This window comes from Embiotoca jacksoni, unplaced genomic scaffold, assembly GCF_022577435.1.
Source record: "Embiotoca jacksoni isolate LCO1_2020_lvr unplaced genomic scaffold, fEmbJac1.0.p SCAF_100, whole genome shotgun sequence".
NCBI lineage: Eukaryota > Metazoa > Chordata > Actinopteri > Embiotocidae > Embiotoca > Embiotoca jacksoni.
In genome coordinates, this window is record NW_027185231.1 from 58,360 (window position 1) to 80,921 (window position 22,562).

General features: G+C 47.6%; 3 protein-coding genes across 5 annotated transcripts; 2 read left to right on the plus strand and 1 right to left on the minus strand.

Annotated features, from left to right (window-relative positions):
* Nucleotides 1-2,288: 2,288 nt before the first annotated feature.
* Nucleotides 2,289-16,367, plus strand: LOC138212784 (TBC1 domain family member 9B). 2 transcript variants are annotated; one of them, XM_069173344.1, is made up of 23 exons: nt 2,289-2,602; nt 3,929-4,039; nt 4,112-4,230; nt 4,311-4,542; nt 4,681-4,939; nt 5,201-5,408; nt 7,846-8,043; nt 8,126-8,272; nt 8,356-8,506; nt 10,021-10,235; nt 10,374-10,491; nt 11,317-11,519; nt 11,817-11,899; nt 12,035-12,164; nt 12,322-12,420; nt 12,518-12,586; nt 12,725-12,965; nt 13,055-13,120; nt 13,360-13,428; nt 13,675-13,728; nt 13,981-14,025; nt 14,141-14,232; nt 14,315-16,367. In XM_069173344.1, exons 1-23 carry the CDS (start codon nt 2,485-2,487, stop codon nt 14,921-14,923), a joined length of 3,636 nt encoding a protein of 1,211 aa, XP_069029445.1. In that variant the 5' UTR covers nt 2,289-2,484; the 3' UTR covers nt 14,924-16,367. The 2 variants fall into 2 exon arrangements, with proteins under 2 accessions (XP_069029445.1, XP_069029454.1); XM_069173353.1 differs by having other exon boundaries at nt 4,311-4,533.
* A 312-nt stretch (nt 16,368-16,679) lies between these two features.
* On the plus strand, nt 16,680-18,527 carry mrnip (MRN complex interacting protein). The gene is made up of 8 exons (XM_069173157.1): nt 16,680-16,805; nt 17,166-17,225; nt 17,325-17,431; nt 17,516-17,549; nt 17,626-17,729; nt 17,971-18,034; nt 18,177-18,328; nt 18,434-18,527. Exons 1-8 carry the CDS (start codon nt 16,746-16,748, stop codon nt 18,525-18,527), a joined length of 675 nt encoding a protein of 224 aa, XP_069029258.1. The 5' UTR covers nt 16,680-16,745.
* Nucleotides 18,528-18,908: 381 nt separating this feature from the next.
* Nucleotides 18,909-22,069, minus strand: sqstm1 (sequestosome 1). Of its 2 annotated transcripts, none has more exons than XM_069173366.1 (8): nt 21,660-22,069; nt 20,881-20,976; nt 20,497-20,771; nt 20,149-20,287; nt 20,004-20,072; nt 19,775-19,911; nt 19,371-19,626; nt 18,909-19,286 (listed from the first exon to the last, which is right to left on the minus strand). In XM_069173366.1, the coding sequence occupies exons 1-8, from the start codon at nt 21,826-21,828 to the stop codon at nt 19,123-19,125; spliced, it is 1,305 nt and encodes a 434-aa protein (XP_069029467.1). In that variant the 5' UTR covers nt 21,829-22,069; the 3' UTR covers nt 18,909-19,122. The 2 variants fall into 2 exon arrangements, with proteins under 2 accessions (XP_069029467.1, XP_069029476.1); XM_069173375.1 differs by lacking the exon at nt 21,660-22,069 and adding an exon at nt 21,502-21,606.
* Nucleotides 22,070-22,562: the final 493 nt, after the last annotated feature.

A 22,562-nucleotide genomic window follows, 5' to 3' on the forward strand; every position in this document is an offset into this window, starting at 1 on the left:
GATCAGAGTTCCTTGTCTGTAAATACACACCGAGCTGGTTCTTCTCTTTAGGATATGGAACTGGAACCAAAGGGAGTCCTGGACCGGGACCGGGACCTGCACCCGCACCCAGATCCTGGAAACAATCATGTGAACTTTTAACAGTGTTAAATCCTTTGTAGCAAAAAATTCTGTTTCTCTGTATAACAAAGAGACGTCAGACTTAAAGGAACAGTCCACTGCTTCAGGAACCTGCCGTCTGCAACGAGGAGTTCCTCAAGGAACCGTTCTGGTCCTCTGACCACAGAGACTTAAAGGAACAATCCTGCTCTCTTCTGCTGTTTGCTTAGCTTGGCACAAAGACTGGGAGCAGGGGACACTGTTAGCTTAGCTTAGCACAAAGACTGGGAGCAGGGGACACTGTTAGCTTGGCTTAGCACAAAGACTGGGAGCAGGGGACACTTTTAGCATAGCATAGCACAAAGACTGGGAGCAGGGGACAGTTAGCTTAGCTTAGCACAAATACTGCTTTGTGTGTCTGCAGGTGAAACAGCTGGTGGCTCAGGCGTTGTGTGTACTAATACTATAGTGCGTAGTATATATACTACTGTACTATAGTATAGTGTAGTATATATACTACATATTGCACATATAAATATATATATGTGTGTACCAGCAGAGACTCCGAGGGCTCCTGAAGTGATGGACTGTCCCTTTAAAGTGTATTAAACAGCTTCTGTAATAATAATCAGTATATAAACAGTATTATACAATCTATAACCTGACTGATCAATATTATCTCTGAAGTGACCTGAAGACATCCCGAAGTCTTCCTGGCTGTCCTCGTCTCTCTCTGTCCTCGTCTGTGCGTCTCATGGTGATGATGAAGATGGAGGAGGATGATGATGAAGATGGAGGAGGATGTGATGCTTTACCGCCTCAGCATTAAGTGTCATTAAAGTGTCATTAATGCCTTCAGTCTCCGCCTCTTTATGACCTCACAGTCTCCACCTCTTTATGACCTAAGAGTCTCCACCTCTTTATGACCTCACAGATCCTCCACCAAAGCTTTAACATGTTTCTCTGTCTCTCCGATCCTGTTTGTGGTCTGAGGGGTCAGCCGGGGGAGAGAGTGCACCTCAAAACTGCCTGTGCTCCTCTGCTGCTGTCGTCTCCATCGGCCCTTCAGCTGGAACCGGACCGGTCTGAATCTGCACCTCCCGGTCTGAGGTCCCGGTTCTCATAATCATCTTCATAACCACAGTAAATACTTCATAACCACACTAAGTGCTTTGTAAATACTTCATAAACACAGCAAGTACTTTGTAAATATAGTAAATACTGTGTGTAAATACTTCATAAACACAGTAAGTACTTCATAACCACAGTAAATACTTCATAACCACAGTAAATACTTCATAAACACAGTAAGTACTTCATAAATACAGTAAGTACTTCGTAAATATAGTAAATACTGTGTGTAAATACTTCATAAATACAGTAAGTACTTTGTAAATATAGTAAATACTGTATAAATACTTCATAAATACAGTAAGTACTTCATAAACACAGTAAGTACTTCGTAACCACAGTAAGTACTTCATAAACACAGTAAATACTTCATAACCACAGTAAGTACTTCATAATCACAGTAAAAACTTCATAAATACAGTAAGTACTTCATAAACACAGTAAGTACTTCATAAATACAGTAAATACTTCATAAATACAGTAAGTACTTCATAAACACAGTAAGTACTTTGTAAATATAGTAAATACTGTGTGTAAATACTTCATAAACACAGCAAGTACTTCATAACTACAGTAAGTATTTCATAAACACAGTAAATACTTCATAAACACAGTAAGTACTTCATAACCACAGTAAGTATTTCATAAACACAGTAAATACTTCATAAATACAGTAAGTACTTCATAAACACAGTAAGTACTTAATAAATACAGTAAATACTTCATAAATACAGTAAGTACTTCATAAACACAGTAAGTACTTCGTAAATATAGTAAATACTGTGTAAGTACTTCATAAACACAGTAAGTACGTTGTAAATATAGTAAATACTGTGCGTAAATACTTCATAACCACAGTAAGTATTTCATAAACACAGTAAATACTTCATAAACACAGTAAGTACTTTATAAACACAGTAAATACTTCATAAACAGTAAAAGTACTCAGGTATCAGGAGTTTCAGAGCGCCCTAAACCTGCAGAACTAAAACAGTCCAGCAGGTGGCAGTAATGTGGTTACTTCATGACGCCAGGCGTCCAGAGGGCGTGGCTTTTTGCGTCACACCCGGAAGTGATGAGGAGTCATCAGACCGAGTAAAAACAACAACATTAGCTCGATGTTTGTCTGAATTAGACGGAGCCTTGAACTTGACTCTCCGGTGTTTCTCCGGCGGAGGGTGAGCAGCAGCCCGCTGACACACCGGCCGTTGTCCCGGTGTTTCCCCTGCGGAAGGAGAGCAGCAGCGGACAGAGATGTGGATCCAGCCGGAGGAGGTGCTGCTGGCCGGAGCTCTGTGGGTGTCGGAGCGGGCCAACCCGTTCTTCATCCTGCAGAGGAGGAGGGGACACGGCCGCGGTGGGGGGCTTTCCGGTGAGTTAATGCTGTGGTCCGGTTCGGTCCGTGTGAGATGGTCCGGTCCGATGTGACACGGTCCAGTTAGGTGTAAGACGGTCTGGTCCGATGTGACACGATCCGGCCCAGTCCGGTTCGGTTCAGTGACACGGTCCGGTCCGGTGTGAGACGGTCCGGTCCGGTGTGAGACGGTCCGGTTTGGTGTAAGACGGTCCAGTTAGATGTGACACGGTCTGGTCCGGTTCGGTGTAAGACGGTCCGGTCCGATGTGACACGGTCCGATCCGGTGTGAGACAGTTTTCAGGCTCCGATGTTGAAGTTTTGTGTTGAAGCGTCCAGTTGAAGGAGAACCTTTCTGATGTTTTCATTCTAGGTCCATCAGAACCGATCTGGGTGAATGTGATGATTCATGAATCACATTTAATTAAAAAAAATACACCAAAAACAACAGAGACCAGATACCGGGTCAGACTGCTTTTAGGACCTCATGGACCAAAACTGTCTTCAACAGGCTCTGATGTGCAGCCAAACACATGAAAGACGACCGATGCGGTCCGTCCCACATCTGTGTACCTGGTTAACCTGTTGTTGGTTTACATGGTTTACAAGATGTACTTGGTTTACATGGTTTACAAGGTGTACCTGGTTTACAAGGTGTACTTGGTTTACATGGTTTACAAGGTGTACCTGGTTTACAAGGTGCACATGGTTTACAAGGTGTACTTGGTTTACATGGTTTACAAGGTGTACCTGGTTTACAAGGTGTACCTGGTTTACATGGTGTACCTGGTTTACAAGGTGTACCTGGTGTACCTAGTTTACATGGTGTACCTGGTTTACCTGGTGTACCTAGTTTACCTGGTTTACATGGTGTACCTGGTTTACATGGTGTACCTAGTTTACATGGTGTACCTGGTGTACCTGGTTTACATGGTGTACCTAGTTTACATGGTGTACCTGGTTTACATGGTGTACCTGGTTCACCTGGTGTATCTGCTTTACCTGGTGTATCTGCTTTACATGGTGTACTTGGTTTACATGGTGTACCTGGTTTACAAGGTGTGCTTGGTTTACAAGGTGTACCTGGTTTACCTGATTTACATGGTTTACCTGGTTTACATGGTGTACCTAGTTTACATGGTGTACCTGGTGTACCTGGTTCACATGGTGTATCTGGTTTACATGGTGTACCTGGTTTACCTGATTTACATGGTGTACCTGGTTCACCTGGTGTACCTAGTTTACATGGTGTACCTGGTTTACATGGTTCACCTGGTTCACCTGCTGTATCTGGTTTACATGGTGTACCTGGTTTACCTGGTGTACCTGGTTTTCTGTGTGCAGGTCTCCTGGTTGGGACTCTGGATGTGGTTCTGGACTCCAGTGCCAGAGTGGCTCCGTACAGGATCCTGCTGCAGACTGGAGACTCTCAGATCTACTGGAACATCGCTTGTGGTGAGTTGGTCGGACTGGGAGCACGGGGATGGGCTTTATTGTGTTATTTTAACCCTTAGCTGTGTCTTTCAGGCTCCTCCAGGAAGGAGATCACAGTGCACTGGGATTGGCTGGAGTCCAACCTGCTGCAGACCATCTCCATCTTCGACAACGATGAAGACGTCACCACTTTTGTCAAAGGAAAGATCTCTGTATGTCACTTCCTGTTTCTGCTCAGACCGTTTTCAAATTATCGCGTGTTCCTGTTGTTGAGTGATGTCACTTCCTGCAGGGCATCATTGCAGAGGAGAACCGACTGAAGCCGGGCGAGGAGCATGAGGAAGACAGTGGGAAGTTTCGGGAGGCGGAGCTGAAGATGAGGAGGCTGTTCGGGATGCCTGACGAGGAGAAGCTGGTGAATTATTACTCCTGCAGCTACTGGAAGGGCCGAGTGCCACGGCAGGGCTGGCTCTACCTATCCGTCAACCACCTGTGTTTCTACTCCTTCCTGCTAGGCAAGGAGGGTACGAGCGGCCAATCACAGGCCAGAGTTTAATGATGTCATCCACACTGTTTCTGACTTTTATTACGTTTCTAATTGAAGTCAAAACAAACCCACGATTTGTTTGTGGCTTTGACCTTTATGATCTCTGTGACCTCAGTGACCCTGGTGGTGCCGTGGACCGAGGTGACTCAGCTGGAGAAGAACGCCACGCTGGTGTTCCCGGAGAGCGTTTGCGTGAGCACCCGTCACACCGAACATTTCTTCTCCGTGTTCCTCAATATCAACGACACCTTTAAGCTGATGGAGCAGCTCGCCAACATCGCCATGCGCCAGCTGCTCGACAACGAAGCGTTCGCCGCTGACCGCTCGCTGCCCAAACCGGGCAAAACGCTGAAGAACGTCTCTGCGCTGAAGAGGTCTCACTCTGTTCAAAACTCTGAGAACCAGAGAGCTTAAATACAAACTGTGTTCTGTTTCTACACGCTGTGTGTAACATCAAACTACAAACTAACATCACACTAACTACACACTAACTACACACTAACATCAAACTAATGTCACATTAACATCACACTAACTACACACTCACATCACACTAACTACGCACTAACTACACACTAACATCACACTAACTCTGTCTCCGTCTGGACGTCTGATCATCTGTTTCCTGTCTGCAGGGATTTGGACGCCCGGGCGAAGAATGAGCGCTACCGGACGATGTTCCGGCTGACGCAAGACGAGCGGCTGGACGGACACACAGACTGCACACTGTGGACGCCATTCGCTAAGATGCACGTGGTCGGACAGCTGTTCATCTCCAACAACTACATCTGCTTCAGCAGCCGAGAGGAAGACCTGTGTCAGCTCATTATCCCCCTGAGAGAGGTACACCTGACCATAGACCTCACCTCAGAGATACAGTGGGTACGGAAAGTATTCAGACCCCTTTAAATTTTTCACTCTTTGTTTCATTGCAGCCATTTGCTAAAATCAAAAAAGTTCATTTTATTTCTCATTAATGTACACCCAGCACCCCATCTTGACAGAAAAAAACAGAAATGTAGAAATTTGTGCAAATTTATTAAAAAAAGAAAAACTGAAATATCACATGGTCATAAGTATTCAGACCCTTTGCTGTGACACTCATATTTAACTCACATGCTGTCCATTTCTTCTGATCCTCCATGAGATGGTTCTACTCCTTCATTGGAGTCCAGCTGTGTTTAATTAAACTGATTGGACTTGATTAGGAAAGGCACACACCTGTCTATATAAGACCTTACAGCTCACAGTGCATGTCAGAGCAAATGAGAATCATGAGGTCGAAGGAACTGTCCAAGGAGCTCAGAGACAGAATTGTGGCAAGGCACAGATCTGGCCAAGGTTACAAAATAATTTCTGCAGCACTCAAGGTTCCTAAGAGCACAGTGGCCTCCATAATCCTTAAATGGAAGAAGTTTGGGACGACCAGAACTCTTCCTAGACCTGGCCGTCCAGCCAAACTGAGCAATCGTGGGAGAAGAGCCTTGGTGAGAGAGGTAAAGAAGAACCCAAAGATCACTGTGGCTGAGCTCCAGAGATGCAGTAGGGAGATGGGAGAAAGTTCCACAAAGTCAACTATCACTGCAGCCCTCCACCAGTCGGGGCTTTATGGCAGAGTGGCCCGACGGAAGCCTCTCCTCAGTGCAAGACATATGAAAGCCCGCATAGAGTTGGCCAAAAAGCACATGAAGGACTCCCAGACTATGAGAAATAAGATTCTCTGGTCTGATGAGACCAAGATTGAACTTTTTGGCGTTAATTCTAAGCGGTATGTGTGGAGATAACCAGGCACTGCTCATCACCTGCCCAATACAATCCCAACAGTGAAACGTGGTGGCAGCATCATGCTATGGGGGTGTTTTTCAGCTGCAGGGACAGGACGACTGGTTGCAATTGAAGGAAAGATGAATGCGGCCAAGTACAGAGATATCCTGGAAGAAAACCTCTTCCAGAGTGCTCTGGACCTCAGACTGGGCCGAAGGTTCACCTTCCAACAAGACAATGACCCGAAGCACACAGCTAAAATAACAAAGGAGTGGCTTCGGAACAACTCTGTGACCATTCTTGACTGGCCCAGCCAGAGCCCTGACCTAAACCCAATTGAGCATCTCTGGAGAGACCTGAAAATGGCTGTCCACCAACGTTCACCATCCAACCTGACGGAACTGGAGAGGATCTGCAAGGAAGAATGGCAGAGGATCCCCAAATCCAGGTGTGAAAAGCTTGTTGCATCATTCCCAAGAAGACTCATGGCTGTACTCGCTCAAAAGGGTGCTTCTACTCAATACTGAGCAAAGGGTCTGAATACTTATGACCATGTGATATTTCAGTTTTTCTTTTTTAATAAATTTGCACAAATTTCTACATTTCTGTTTTTTTCTGTCAAGATGGGGTGCTGAGTGTACATTAATGAGAAATAAAATGAACTTTTTTGATTTTAGCAAATGGCTGCAATGAAACAAAGAGTGAAAAATTTAAAGGGGTCTGAATACTTTCCGTACCCACTGTACACCTGACCATAGACCTCACCTGAGAGATACACCTGACCATAGACCTCAACCGAGAGAGGTAAAGAGTCCAAATGAACCTCAAACTCTGTCAGCCCGTCTGCTAGTTCAGGAAATAGACTGAGCCAACGGGTATTTCAGAGCTCTGTAGATATGAGAAAAGCTGGAGCAACTGACTCGAATCTAAGTGGATCTAAGTAGATCCACTGTGATCCGCCCATTCTATGTTCTTTCCATTCATCACAAGCTGTATTTATTTATTTTATTTTATTTTATTTTATTTTATTTTATTATATATATATATATATATTTTTTTTTTTAAATGTGTGTGTGTGTGTGTGTTTATTTATTGGTCTTTTAAAAAAAAAAAAACATTTTTATCTATATTATTTTGTATACGTATTTCTAAATTTTTATTGTTATTGTGTGCACCTTTTTGTGTTTCTATGCTGCTGTGACGACTAAATTTCCCCACTGTGGGATTCATAAAATCAAAGTCTACGTGCGTATTGGTTTCAACTGAAGAGCAGTTGAATTAATTTCACATATTTGTAGCTGATAAGTTGTCAATAATTCGAAGAGTTTGTTTGATACAGGGTTTAGTTCTAGTTCACACGCAGCAGGGGGCGCTACTGCTCAGAGGGGGAACCACATTAATGTCTTCTGCATCATGTCAACACGATTTTATTCAAACTTACAAAAGCATGACGCACCGGGGAGGACAGAAGGCTTTTTCTTCGTGGTCATTTTATCCATGATTCTCTGCTCCTCAGGTGTCCATTGTAGAGAAGGCCGACAGCAGCAGCGTCCTGCCATGTCCGGTCTCCATCAGCACCAAGAACAAAATGAATTTCCTGTTCGCCAACCTCAAAGACAGAGACTTCCTGGTCCAGCGCATCTCCGACTTCCTGCAGCGAACACCCGACAGCTCGTGGGGCGACAGCAGCCCGCTGTCTCTGATCGGTCACTCGGTACATCATTCACCACTCAGGATCTGCTTTCAGTCCTCTGATCTATTCTCAGTTCTCTTGGTGTCATTGTTAATGTCCTCAGGCGTCCTCCAGCGTCCCCTCGTCCTCGTCTGCAGGATCTGAGTCCGTCCACAAGGGGCGTCATTATCACCCAGGTCTACCGACCGCCAGCCAGGGTCTGCTGCAGCTCTACCACCGAGATACTCCGGAGGACCTGGGACCCAAAGCCGTGAGTTCAAGCTCCAATGATACTGAGGAGTGCAGGGATATACTGGAGCTGATCTCTCCTCTGTCACCTCCTCTTCTCTGCAGATGAAGGAGAAGATGAAGGAGGAGGCGTGGAACATCCATTTCTCAGAGTTCGGTCGAGGTGTGTGCATGTACCGGACCTCCAGAACCAGAGAACTAGTCCTCAACGGGATCCCAGAACATCTGAGAGGAGAGCTGTGGCTGCTGTTCTCTGGTCAGTGTTTATTCATTTATCCATCCAACCACCCACCCACCCACCCATCCATCCATCCATCCATCCATCCATCCATCCATCCATCCATCCACCCACCCAATCAACCAATCAACCAATCAATCAATCATCTTCCGCTTATCCGGGGTCAGGTCGTGGTGGCAGCAGGCCCAGCAAGCTGACCCAGACTTCCCTCTCCCCTGCAACATTTTCCAGCTCATGTTGGAGGATCCCGAGGCGTTCCCAGTCCAGCCGGGAGATATAATCCCTCCAGCGTGTTCTGGGTGTTCCCTGAGGTCTCCTTCCAGTTGGGCGTACCCAGAAAACCTCCAGTAGGAGGCGCACAGGAAGATCCTGATCAGATGCTGAACCACCTCAGCTGACTCCTTTTGACACGAGGGAGTAGCGCCTCAACTCCAAGTTCCCTCCTGATGTCTGAGCTCCTTCCCCTCTCTACCATCTCTAAGGCTGAGCCGGCCTCCTACGGAGGAAACCCATTTCAGCTGCTTGTAGCCGCAACCTCGTTCTTCTGGTGACGACCCAGAGAGCTGCTGACCATCGGGGAGAGTCGGAACGTAGATCCAGTAAACTGGAAGCTCCGCTTTCTGAACCAGCTCCTCTTCACCAACACAGGGCAGCACCTGTTGTACTGCTGCAGCCGCTGCGATCAGCCTGTCCATCTCCCACTCTAACCTCCACCTTCCAGCCTCCAGCCTCCAGCCTCCATCCTCCACCCTCCATCCTCCATCCTCCCCTCACTGTGAACAAGACCCCGAGATACTTGAACTCCTTCGCTTGAGGCAGGCATTCCGTCCCCACCTGGAGGGATCAATCCACCGGTTTCCGGCAGAGAACCATGGCCTCAGATTTGGAGGTACTAACCTTCGTCCCTGCCGCTTCACACTCGGCTGCAAACCGCCCCAGTGAGTGCTGCAGGTCCAAAGAGGCCAAAAGGACCACATCATCTACAAACAGCAGAGATGTGATTCGGAGACCCGCCGAACCTGGCGTTGTCCTCCCCCAGGCTGCTCCTAGATATCCTGTCCATGAAGGTCACAAACAGGATTGATGACAAAGGACAGCCCTGGTGGAGGCCACGCCCACCAGAGGCCAACACCCACCGGAAACGAGTCTGATTTATTCCCGAGAATACGAACACAGCTCCTACTGCAGTTGTACAGTGACCGGATGGCCCGTTGCAACGGGGCCGGCACCCCGAACTCCTGCAGCACCTCCCACAAAAACCCTTGAGGGACCGAAAGCCTTCTCCAAGTCCACAAAACACATCTGTTCATCCATCCATTCATCCATCCATCCATCCATTCATTCATTCATTCATCCATCCACTCATTCATCCATTCATTAATCCATCCATCCATTCATCCATCCATCCATTCATTCATCCAGCCATCCACTCATTCATTTGTTCTTTCATCCATCCATTCATCCATCTGTTCATGTTGTTCTGTTTACTCAAACGTTAAGTCACCATTGGTCCCGCCCACCTGTCCATCCAGGGGCCCAGAACGAGATGGCGTCTCACCCTGGTTACTATGGTGACCTTGTGGAGCAGGCCATGGGGCTGTGTTCATTGGCTACAGAGGAGATCGAACGCGACCTTCACCGCTCGATGCCTGAACACCGAGCCTTCCAGAATGAGACCGGCATCGCTGCTCTGCGCCGTGTCCTCACCGCCTACGCCCACCGCAACCCAGGCATCGGTTACTGCCAGGTAGGGGCTGTTTTACAGTTGTGGGCGGGGCTATTAGCCAGAAAACATGTAATGTCAGGTAAGGAGGAGACACACCTGCATCATAAGGACCAATAAACATGAACCATGCCAGACCTGACTCGTTGTCTCCTCCACCAGGCCATGAACATCGTCACCTCTGTGCTGCTGCTCTACTGCACCGAGGAAGAGGCCTTCTGGCTGCTGGTGGCGCTCTGTGAGCGCATGCTGCCGGACTACTACAACACCAGGGTCGTAGGTCAGTAACAAGATCCAGGTCGTTAAAGACCTTGGTCAGTGAGAAGACCAGGATCAATGAGAAGACCGGGGTTAGTGAGAGGACCGGGCCCAGTGAGAAGATCAGGGTCCGTAAAGAGACCAGGGTCAGTGAGAAGACCGGGGTCAGTGAGAAGACCAGGGTCGGTAAAGAGACCAGGGTCAATGAGAAGACCAGGGTCAATGAGAAGACCAGGGTCAGTGAGAAGACCAGGGTCGGTAAAGAGACCAGGGTCAGTGAGAAGACCGGGGTCAGTGAGAAGACCAGGGTCAGTGAGAAGACCAGGGTCGGTAAAGAGACCAGGGTCAATGAGAAGACCAGGGTCAGTGAGAAGACCAGGGTCGGTAAAGAGACCAGGGTCAGTGAGAAGACCAGGGTCCAGGGTCAGTGAGAAGACCAGGGTCGGTAAAGAGACCAGGGTCAGTAAAGAGACCAGGGTCAATGAGAAGACCAGGGTCAGCGAGAAGACCATGGTCAGTGAGAAGACCAGGGTCGGTAAAGAGACCAGGGTCAGTGAGAAGACCGGGGTCAGTGAGAAGACCAGGGTCGGTAAAGAGACCAGGGTCAGTGAGAAGACCGGGGTCAGTGAGAAGACCAGGGTCGGTAAAGAGACCAGGGTCAGTGAGAAGACCGGGGTCAGTGAGAAGACCAGGGTCGGTAAAGAGACCAGGGTCAGTGAGAAGACCAGGGTCAGTAAAGAGACCAGGGTCTTCATCCAGAAACCAACCCATTATAAACCAATGTTCATCAGCTGCAGTGAGGTCACAGCGGTGCTGACCCAGTCTCAAGTGGTTTCTGTCCCTGCAGGCGCTCTGGTGGATCAGGGGGTGTTTGAGGATCTGACCCGGGCCTTCCTCCCCCTGCTGTATGAGCACATGCAGGAGCTGGGAGTCATTTCCACCATCAGCCTGTCCTGGTTCCTCACCCTCTTCCTGTCGGTGATGCCCTTCGACAGCGCCGTCCTGTTGGTCGACTGCTTCTTCTACGAGGGCATCAAGGTTACTTTCCAGGTACCAACGCTTTACTCACTGGTTACCCACTGGTTACCGACTGGATACTAACTGGTTACCGACTGGTTACCAACTGGTTACTGACTGGTTACCAACTGGTTACTAACTGGTTACGTATTGGGTAGTGGCTGGTTACGGTTTACTGGCTGGTTTCTGATCAACCAGTGATGGTCCTCACCGTGAGTACAACCCTGGTCTGTGCAGGTGTGTTGTAACAGAACATCATACTAACCCTAACCCAGCTCCATGCACCTCTGACTTTTACTGGTAAATACGTGACCTTCTGTCTACCTACAGGTGGCGCTGGCTGTCCTCCATGACAACATGGACGCCCTGCTGTCCTGCAGCGATGAGGGAGAGGCCATGACCATCCTGGGCAGGTAGGAGTCCAGACTGGTTCTAGACTGGTTCCAGACCAGTCCCAGACCGGTTCCAGACCGGTTCCAGACCAGTTCCAGACCGGGTCTAAGTGGGAAAAATGTTAACATGCTCAGTAAATTAAACCTGTTCTGCAGGTACCTGGACAATGTTGTGAATAAACAGACAGTGGCTCCACCCATCCCTCACCTGCACGCCCTGCTAACGAGCGGAGACGACCCCCCACCTGAGATCGACGTCTTCGACCTCATCAAGTCATCTTATGAGGTCAGACTGATGTCACAGAAGGGCATGTTTACATCTCCGTTAAACACTGCGGTGTCTCGGTTTAAGTCCTGGAGCCGCGGCGTCTCGGTCTAAACTGTCAGTGTCTAAATCCTGGATGTGTTTTCGAGGTCATCCGAGTCTCTTTTTCTCTGAGCAGAGGTTCGGCAGCCTGCGCTCTGATGTCATCGAGCAGATGAGGTTCAAGCAAAGGTTAAAGGTCATCCAGTCTCTGGAGGATACAGCAAAAAGAAGTGTGGTGGGTGTTGTTAACATGCTGTAAGCTAATGCTAACATTCTTGTAATAACACAGAGTTTACAGGTGTGTGTGTGTGTGTGCGTGTGCGTGTGCGCAGGTTAGGGCAATGATGACGGAGTCGGCCTTCAGTATCGAGGAGCTGGAGGAACTCTACTGTCTCTTCAAGGTCAGAATGTTTTTATATGAATGACTCCACAAGTTCTTTTGTTTACGTGATGCTCTTTTGGAGGTTTCAAGTTTCTGGAGGTTTGTGTCACCTGTGTTTAACCCCACCTTCCTCTGCCTCTGTTCTTACCTGGTTCAGTCCAAACACATGACCAGCTGTTACTGGGGCTCCAGCAGCTCTGCGGTGGAGCGTCATGATCCCAGTCTGCCGTACCTGGAGCAGTATCGCATCGACCTGGCCCAGTTCACTCAACTCTTCTCTGCACTCGCTCCCTGGATCTGTGGAGGCCACACCCCCACGCTGTCAGCCCGCCTCTTCAAGCTCCTGGACCAGAATCGTGACGGGTTGGTGAACTTCAAAGAGTTCATCACCGGACTCAGTGAGTCCAGATCCAGATCCAGAACCAGATCCAGCTCCAGAACCTAGAACAGAGCTGCTTCCTCAGTGTGTGTGTGTGTGTGTCTGCAGGTGCGATGTATCACGGAGACATGACCGACAAACTTAAACTGCTCTACAAGCTCCACCTCCCACCAGGTAACAGCTCACCTGGACAGGTGGAGGCTCGTATCACTCATCAGAGCCGAGGTTCTGTTCAGAACCAGAACTCACCTCATAAAGTTTGTTTCATATCAAACAACCTATTAATTGATTAGGTCGATCGGAGGTGATCAATTAGTATTTAGATGTTTAACAGGTCAGAAAAGTTGTAACTAGAAACACATGTTAATACACAGATTGTTATTTACACGTGTTTGTTTGTTTGTTTGTTGCAGCTCTGTGTCCTGAAGAGGCGGAGTCAGCTCTGGAGGCCGCACACTTTTTCACTGAGGACGAACCAAGAGGTGAATACACACACACACACACACGCATACACACACACACACTTTCTATTAACACGTCTGAATATTTCACTCTTGTCTGCTTCTTCCTCTTCCTCCTCCTCCTCTTCCTCCTCCTCTTCTTCTTCTTCCTCCTCTTCCTCCTCCTCTTCTTCCTCCTCCTCCTCCCTCTTCCTCCTCTTCCTCCTCCTTCTTCTTCTTCTTCTTCTTCTTCTTCTTCTTCTTCTTCTTCTTCCTGTTTCCCTACAGAATCTTCCTTCCTGTCTGATCTTGACAATTTGCGGCAGCAGGAAGTGGCATCAGGTTTGTGTGTTTGATTTGAGAAAACCTGTTCTGTGGCCCCGCCCAAAGGCAGTGATGTCACAGAAGTGTGTTTTCCCCTGTAGTTTTGCAGCAATTCTGACGATCCGTCACTTTGTCTGTGACCTCTTGTTTAAAGCAGACTACTCTGATGTTACTCAGATTTACTGATGGTGGTGATGATGATGATGATGATGATGATGATGATGGTGGTGATGACGATGATGAAGATGATGATCTCCTCTCTGTGAACAGGTGAAGAGGGCAAGGATGGGGAGGCAGACGGTGAGGAGAAGAAAGGTAAATGCCCTTCCTCCTCTGAACAGTAAACAATGAGGCTTTTAGCTCCCTGATTTTAGTCTTCAAGGCAGAGCCTCTGTCTGGCCCATGACCTCTGACCTCTGACCTGTTTCAGAGGTGAAGGACTACAGGTACTACCTGAGGATGTGGGCCAAAGAGAAGGAACCAAAGAGAGAGACGATCAAAGACCTGCCGAGGATGAACCAGGTAAAGGGGGTGTGTCCAGGTGAGTGTGGGGGCGTACCTGTGTGTGGTTAACCTGCGTGTGTGTGTGTGTGTGTGTGTGCAGGAGCAGTTCATTGAGGTATGTAAGACTCTGTACAACATGTTCAGCGAGGAGCCGCTGGAGCAGGAGCTCTACCACGCCATCGCCACTGTGGCCAGCCTGCTGCTGCGCATCGGAGAGGTCGGCAAGAAGTTCAACAATGGCACCAAGAAGGCCGAGACCACCGCCCAGGCCACGCCCACCGCGCGGGCCCTGCCCGTGAACCTTCAGGAGCAGGAGGGGCCTGGTGACACAGCGTCGGATGAGGCTCAGATGTGCCGGGCTCTGGCCGACGCCCAGCTGGAGATGGCGACGCCGCAGACGTCAGACGAAGACGCGTCGGCGTCCTCGTACTCGGTGGTGAGCTCCGGCTCGCTGCAGTGTGAAGACATCGCCGATGACACCGTGCTCATTGGCAGTGGTGAACATAGGCGGGGCAGCGTGCTGGATGTCGATTGGTCGATCACCTTCGAGCAGGTGCTGGCGTCACTGCTGACGGAGCCGCCGCTTGTCGACTACTTCGAGAAGAAGAGGGACATCCACACCAAGATGGCCGCCTGTAAAGCTCAGCGTGCAGTGGAACGCCAGACAAGCTCCACCTCTGATCACGAACTCATCCAGCTCTCCACCTGATCACCTGATCCACCTGATCACCTGACTCACCTGATCCACCTGACTCACCTGATCACCTGACTCACCTGATCACCTAACTCACCTGATCCACCTGATCACCTGACTCACCTGACTCACCTGACTCACCTGATCACCTGACTCACCTGACTCGCCTGATCACCTGACTCACCTGATCCACCTGATCACTTGACTCACCTGACTCACCTGATCACCTGACTCACCTGATCCACCTGACTCACCTGATCACCTGATCCACCAGACTCACCTGACTCACCTGATCACCTAACTCACCTGATCGTCCCTGATGATGTCACCTGACAGTTAGTCTGATTGGCAGGTTGGTCTTTCAGAGTTGATCAGGTGTCAGGGCATCGATCTGATCACTGAAGTCACCGACTGAACTGTGGTGACATCACTCACTGACATCACCGACTAATTAAGCGCTGGACCTTCAGATTTCGTTGACGACAGGAGAACCAATCAAACTCTGGGGTAATCGATCAAGTAACGGGTCATTGATCCACATGAAGGCTACTGACTCGGGAACTATTGTGATCGTGAGTCATGTGACTGTGCCACTGAAATGACTCGACACTTCCTGCAGGTGTTTCACAATAAAAGCCTTTTTAAAGCCTCAAGCTTTTAATGTGAAAGAGATGGCGGAAGTGTGTTGAGAGGAAACACCTGAGGTGATCGAATGATTAGTGATCAGTAGGTGGCGCTGCCTCTATTGATTTTTGAATGATTAGTTGATCTGTTGCTGTGCAGGACCAAACAGTGGAGCAGGTAAACAGGTAAACACACCTGTGGAAGCCCCGATGTCCTGACAGCTGTGTCACATTTCAAAATGAGTTCTTGAATAATTTGTCTCTACTAAAATAAAAAAAAATCTTTAAAAAAGTTCAAACCTGCAGTTCAGTGAGATTTCATCCTGAAATAAAGACAACATCCTGTTTACTGACCCTCCACAATAAAAGTCCAATTGTAAATAAGTTGAATTATGTCTTTAGTTACATGAAAACGACTGAAAGGAAATAAATGTGTTCAGTGTTCAACGTTTCACCAGGTGAGTTCACACCTGGGGACTTTAATTTTGAAGCCTTGTTTGTTTCTCCTGCTGCCTGTTTCTGATGACATCACCCTTGTTTACTTCCTCTTGACGATGATGTCGTAGTGTTTCAAAACCAACCTGCTTTTCAAACCTTCATGTTTATCAGCTATTGATCTACTGTTCTAATAAATACTGGAGGAAGTCTTCTGTGGTGTTTCTGAAACTGTAGTATGATTTTAACACGTTATCGTCATGTAATTAACTGATCAAACTTTTTATTTTAATTTTGCTCATCAGCAAAAGTCAATGGATGAACTAATCAGTGTTTATCAAACATTTAAAGGGACATTTCTCTGTTCTTATGTTCAGTTAATAAAAGTCTGATTTGTCCATCTGAAACAGCGTCTGTTTTATTTGTTTTCTTTCTGTTTCTTTGTTTTCTTATATTATTATTTATGATGAAGATTATTATATTTATGATAAATCATATTTATATTATATTTATGATTAATAATATTGACGTTATTTATAATGAAGAATATTTATATTATATTTATGAAGAGGAAGTTGTAGTTTTTACAGACGGCAGAGAATCGTTCAACCGCCGGCCTGTAGGGGGCGCCCTCACGTCACTCCCACCGTTGCTGCTGTGACGTACACGATGACGTAGCCATCGCTCAAACGAACCCGCGAAACTCAGGCGGAGGACCAGAGCCAGCAGACCTAGAACCAGAGCCAGAACCAGAGCGGACCGTGTGTTACCTGGACGTCATGGCTCAGGAGTTTCACGTCGTCAGGTGTTTCAGCTGCCAGAGCTTCCAGGTTCAACAGGTGACACATGAAACACCACGAGACGGGCGTAACTATAGGCTAACGGGCTAACAGGCTAAAAGCTAATGTTCACTGGGCAACGTTTAATAATCACTTTCACAGCTTACTACCAGCTGCGCAGGCGCATCACGCCCACATAAGAAAATACGTGCCACGTGTATAAGACAAGGTTTTTAGTATTTTGTAAAAAGTCACATTAAACATTAAAAGTCTTGTGTGAACCGAAACAGGAAGTATGATGTTGCCATGGATACAGGAGGTCCCAATAATCAGTCAATCAATAGTTCGACTGCCTTGAGGAGATCAATTATTCACAGATGATCAGTTGGCTGCTGTGTTTTTGCCGTTTTTGTCTGTCAGGTGAAGAAGGTCAACAGGTGGTGCTGTAACCTGTGTGGAGAGAAACAGTCAATGCTGAAGGTTCCTCACTCTTCATCACCTCATCAATACACAACCACAATTAATCACCAGCAGGCTGATTGATGGGTGTTACATCGTCTGACAGTTTTTGATTGACAGGAGTTTGGGCGGGGCTCCGGTGCTGACTGCAGACGTCACGTTCAGAAACTGAACGCCATGAGAGGAACCGTGATGGAGGAGCAGGAGCGCAGCAGTTGGTCGCTATGGTAACCAGCCTGCTGTCCTTCCTTTACGCATCTGTTAATCCAGGTGTGGTCAGGTGTTTATGATGACTCTGATTGTTGTTTCAGGGAGCTGGCAGGTGAAGAGGAGGAAGAAGACCAGGTGAGACAGGTGTTCTGTCTCCACACCGCCATCCAAAAGGATCTCATGAACCATGTTTCTCTGTGACTGTCTGCAGGTGAGCCGGCCTCAGGTGAGCCACTGGAACAAATACCTGGACACACCGGAGGAGAATGTGTTGATGAACAGGCAGCAGCTCCATGGCAACAGTGCGATTGACAGGTGACATCAGAGCGTATTTATGTTGTCAGAGGCGACGCCTACCTATGTATAGAAATACACCTGTAGTGATAGTGATGGACAGGTGAGATACTTAAACATTAACACCAGTTTAGAACCAGTTTAGAACCGGTTCCCGCCTCCAGAACTGGTCTGATGACCAGAACCGTCTCGTGTTCTTCAGCTGTGTTTCGTACGAAATCAACAAGTCAGGCTGTCTGAACTTTGACCCTCCTCCTGACAGGAAGAGGAGGAGGTCAGAGGACCAGACAGACAGAGGACGAGAGGAAAGATGGACACCTGAGCAGGTAACAGTGATGTCACTGATGACAGTTCTGAGGTTGCAGGTCAACGTGAAGACTTGAAGTCACCTAGAATTTAATTATATTAAAGTTCAATTAAAGTTTAATTAAACATGTATTAATGTGACCTTTGTTCTCTCTGCTGAAGAAACCACAAAGATCCTCCACAACCACCGTTCCTCTCAGTACTGTTCCTCCCAGTACTGTTCCTCCTAGTACTGTTCCTCCCAGTACTGTTCCTCCTAGTACTGTTCCTCCCAGTACTGTTCCTCCTAGTAAGAAGTGTGATCTGGTCTCAAGGTGGGCTCATTTCCTTAGTGTTGACTGTCAGGTGCAGGCAGGGGCGGGGCCTTCTTTTTGTAGGTGGAGTGAATCTCCTTTATCCTGCCCTGACATAATCAACAGGCCCCGCCCCCTGCTTCCCGTTTCCTCTATGTTTGAGAGCGGTGAGGAGTTCAACTTCGATGACAACGACTTCCTAACACATCAGAGGGTTTAAAGACCTTGTTTATCTTTGTTTATTTAAGTGTGTAGTGTTTCTTTATCGTTGTTTATTTACACGTGTTTGTTTATCTTTGTTTATTTACACGTGTAGTGTTTGTTTATTTACGCGTGTTTGTTTATCTTTGTTTATTTACAAGTCTAGTGTTTATCTTTGTTTATTTACACGTGTAGTGTTTGTTCGTCTTTGTTTATTTACACGCATAGTGTTTGTTTATTTATATTTAGTTTTTGTTCATTTACATGGGGTTTGTTTATTTACATTGAGTTTGTTTGTTCATTTACACATGGTGTTTGTTTATCTGTTTATTTATGTGTGGTGTTTGTTTGTTGGTCTGTTTGTTGTCGTTTAAAACATGAATCAGTTTGAACTTCTGACTCAGTTCTTCGTGACTTTATTGTTCATATTAATCGATAACTTTTGATCAATAAAGGAAACAGTAGAAACTGATCAACGAGAAAATTAGTTATTGATTAACAAGTAAAAGTAAAACAGTAATAAACTGATAGATTAGATCAGAGGAAACAAACAGTATAAATCATCTCTTGGTTATGTGTTTAGTATAGACGATGATGTCAGCAGTGACATCACGTCAGGGCTGGTGGGGGCGGGGCTGTTTGGCGTACTGGATGGCGTCGAGAGCGGCTCCGATGTCGAAGTTCTTGGCCTGAAGGAGTCGAGTCAACCAGCCGCCTTCATCGGTGAAACCCATTGACAGCATGAGGGCCAAAGACTCCACCAGCTGGGGGTCCGCCTCTGAGGGGGAGGAGCCAGGGGTCATTTAAGAGGAGCGGTCAGAAGTCACAAAAGGAAGGACTCAGAATCAGGATGTTGTCTTACCTTGGGGCAGGTGGGGGTACAGAGCTGCCTCCCTCAGACCTGTTGGCCCCCGGTCCTGCTCCTGGTCCTGCTCCTGGTCCCCCCCGTCCTGGTCCCCCTGGTCCTGCTCCTGGTCCCCCTGGTCCTGGTCCCCCTGGTCCTGCTCCTGGTCCCCCTGGTCCTGGTTCCCAGGCTGCAAGGACTGCAGCTCTCCTGTGGAGGGGTCGACCTCTTTGGAGCTCAGGTGAGTCCACTCCTCATCAGAGTCTCTGCTCACCTGGAGAACAGAATCAGGGGTTCTGGTGAGTGATTCCTGAAGCGGGCCCAACTGATCCAGGATACGTAGATCAATGGGCGGAGCTCTCTGATCTCAGACTAACCAGTGACGTCTTTATTGTGTCTGATGAGGATGAGGACTAACTGACCTTTGACCCCTCGCTGGCTCCACCCTCACTGCTGGCTCCATCCATCTCCACGTTGTCTACGGTCCCTCCACCCTGAGTGGGCGGGGCCACCTTTGTCCTTTGACCCTGGTGCTCCACATCGATGTCCACGTCGATACCTGCACACACGACATCACTTCCTGTTTAAACACAACGACCTCACTGCTCTCCAAACAGCCAATCAGCTGGATTGACCTGTGACATCACTTACCGAGTGGGCTCAACATCGCTGCCACACCCTCTCCAATGTTCTTTAGGAAGTCCACATTGGCCTGAGAAGCTGCAGACAGGTCAGAGGTCAGTGATTATGTTATTATTTAAGATGTCAGAACATCAGTTAGGATCACAGCACTAACCAGAGGGGGTGCTACAGTCAGCTGCAGGTCTTGAGGGTCCAGTCTGCTCCTGGTCCTGGTCCTGGCTCTGAGCCTGGTTCAGGTTCTGGTTCCACATGCAGTGTCTCATCCTCTTCATCCACTTCCCCCGTTGAAACCACTGCAGACAGACAACATCCTGTCAGTCCTGGAGCAGTGCAGATTTAACCTGACAGTCACAGAGCAGGGCAGAGATGCTCACCGGATTGTTAAAAACCCTGTTATTGATCTAATTTCAATCAAAGAGCAGACTGAGTCATTAAATGAGGCCCCCGTTGATAAATATCAGATGGTGACCTCGCTGTCACATCATCAGGTGCCCCCCCTCACCTGCGACGGGTGCCAGATGGGCAGCAGAGCGTGCTCCGTGTGAGTCCCGCGGGCCTGGCAGGCGGAGCACAGGTCGTAGTTCGGACAAACGGAACACTTGAAGCGAGTCCCGACCACGGGCCCTTCGCAGCCATCACAGGTGACATTAGGGTGCAGAGTGGGGGGCGGAGTCATGTGAAGGGGCGGGGCGTGATGAGCTCCAGGTGGAGGAGGGGGGCAGAAGGTGAAAGGGGGGAAGCCGTGAAGAGGAAAGTCCCGGCGGTGCTCCTTCTTCTCTGAAAGAGTTTATCCAAACTTTATTAGTAACACCTGGCCAGGTGGACAAGCGACGTGATGACATAATCTATTAAAAGGTGTCAACAAATTCCTGTAAGCACGGCGTACCTTTGATGAAGAGGCGGAAGGTGGCGTCCTTCATGCACCCTAGCCCCATCATCAGCTCGTCATCAGAGGAGAACGCCACCAGGTCTCCATCTTCATCTGAAACACAGCAGCATGACATCACACCTCACCTGGTCTCAGGTGAACGTCGTAGTTACGTAGTAGAACGTTGCGTATCAACAATTCATAATCAATATTTATTGGTTTAAAAGAGGAGTTTACATGGCTGGAAGTAATTGCTGGATCTGATCAGCTGATCATGTTTACATGTCTAGGACATGTTTGCATGTGTAGGACATGTTTTCATGTGTAGAACATGTTTACATGTGTAGAACATGTGTAGGACATGAAGAGCATGTTTTCATGTGTAGGACATGTTTACCACTGTAGAACATATGTACCTCTATAACATGTGTAGAACATGTGTACCTCTGTATAACGTGTAGAACATGTGTACCTCTGTATAACATGTGTAGAACATGTTTACCTCTAAAACATGTTTAGAACATGTTTACCTCTAGAACATGTTTACCGATAAAACATGTTTAGAACATGTTTACCTCTAGAACATGTTTACCGATAAAACATGTTTAGAACATGTTTACCTCTGTAAAACATGTGTACCTCTGTAGAACATGTGTAGAACATGTTTACCTCTGTAAAACATGTTTAGAACATGTTTACATGTGTAGAACATGTGTACCTCTGTAGAACATGTGTAGAACATGTTTGCCTCTGTAAAACATGTTTAGAACATGTTTACATGTGTAGAACATGTGTACCTCTGTAGAACATGTTGAAGCAGGAGTTCTTCAGGTTGGTAAAAACTGCCGCCGTTTTTCTGCTCAGATACTCGAAGCTGCACGAGACGTCCTGATCCACCGCGAACCTCCGGATCTCCTTCACCGCCTCGTCTTTCCCCAGCAGGTAGGCCTTCACCGTCACCGACATGCTGCTCTGGGTACCGGGCACACTGCGCGCTCTGAACAGGACCCAACTCAACCAGACTCCGGGGACACCGACTCGCTGCTGACAGTGAACTAGACTCCGGGGACACCGACTCGCTTCTGCCCGCTGACAGTACACCAGACTCCGGGCAGAAATCACACACTTTCAGGCTCTGGAACAAAGTCGAGAACTTTGTGACGCAGTGTTAAATCTCTCGGCTGTCTTTATGTTTACTTCCGTGATGAACGTCAGTGACGTCAAGAGAGCCAAATATTGACGCACCCTCCCATTGGTCCGCTCTCAGAGTCTCACCCGGACGACCAATGGCAGACCGAGGAATGACGAAGTACTTTTCAGTGAGGGACTTTCCCCTGAGTCACCTGAACATCAGGCTCGACCTGCTCTGAGTTCATTAAAATAATGCTGAGTCATTGTTAACAGATAAGCAGGACGGCTGCTCGTAAAGGGATCTTACCTTTCAGACACCTTTCAGTGATACTGATCATAACTTCTGTTCAATGAAGTAGCTTCAGTAAAGAAAAGTAAATCGGCCTCTCACTATGTTCTTTGTTATTGATTATTGATTGATTGGTGTATTAAGAATAAGTGATGAATAGTTCCAACATCCATCAACTATCTGTCATCAACACGTCTGACTTTAACAAGTCGACACAATAGAAAAAAACAGGAAGTCAACAGAAACCTTTTCTTTCTTTTAGTTTGTGTATCTGCTGCTG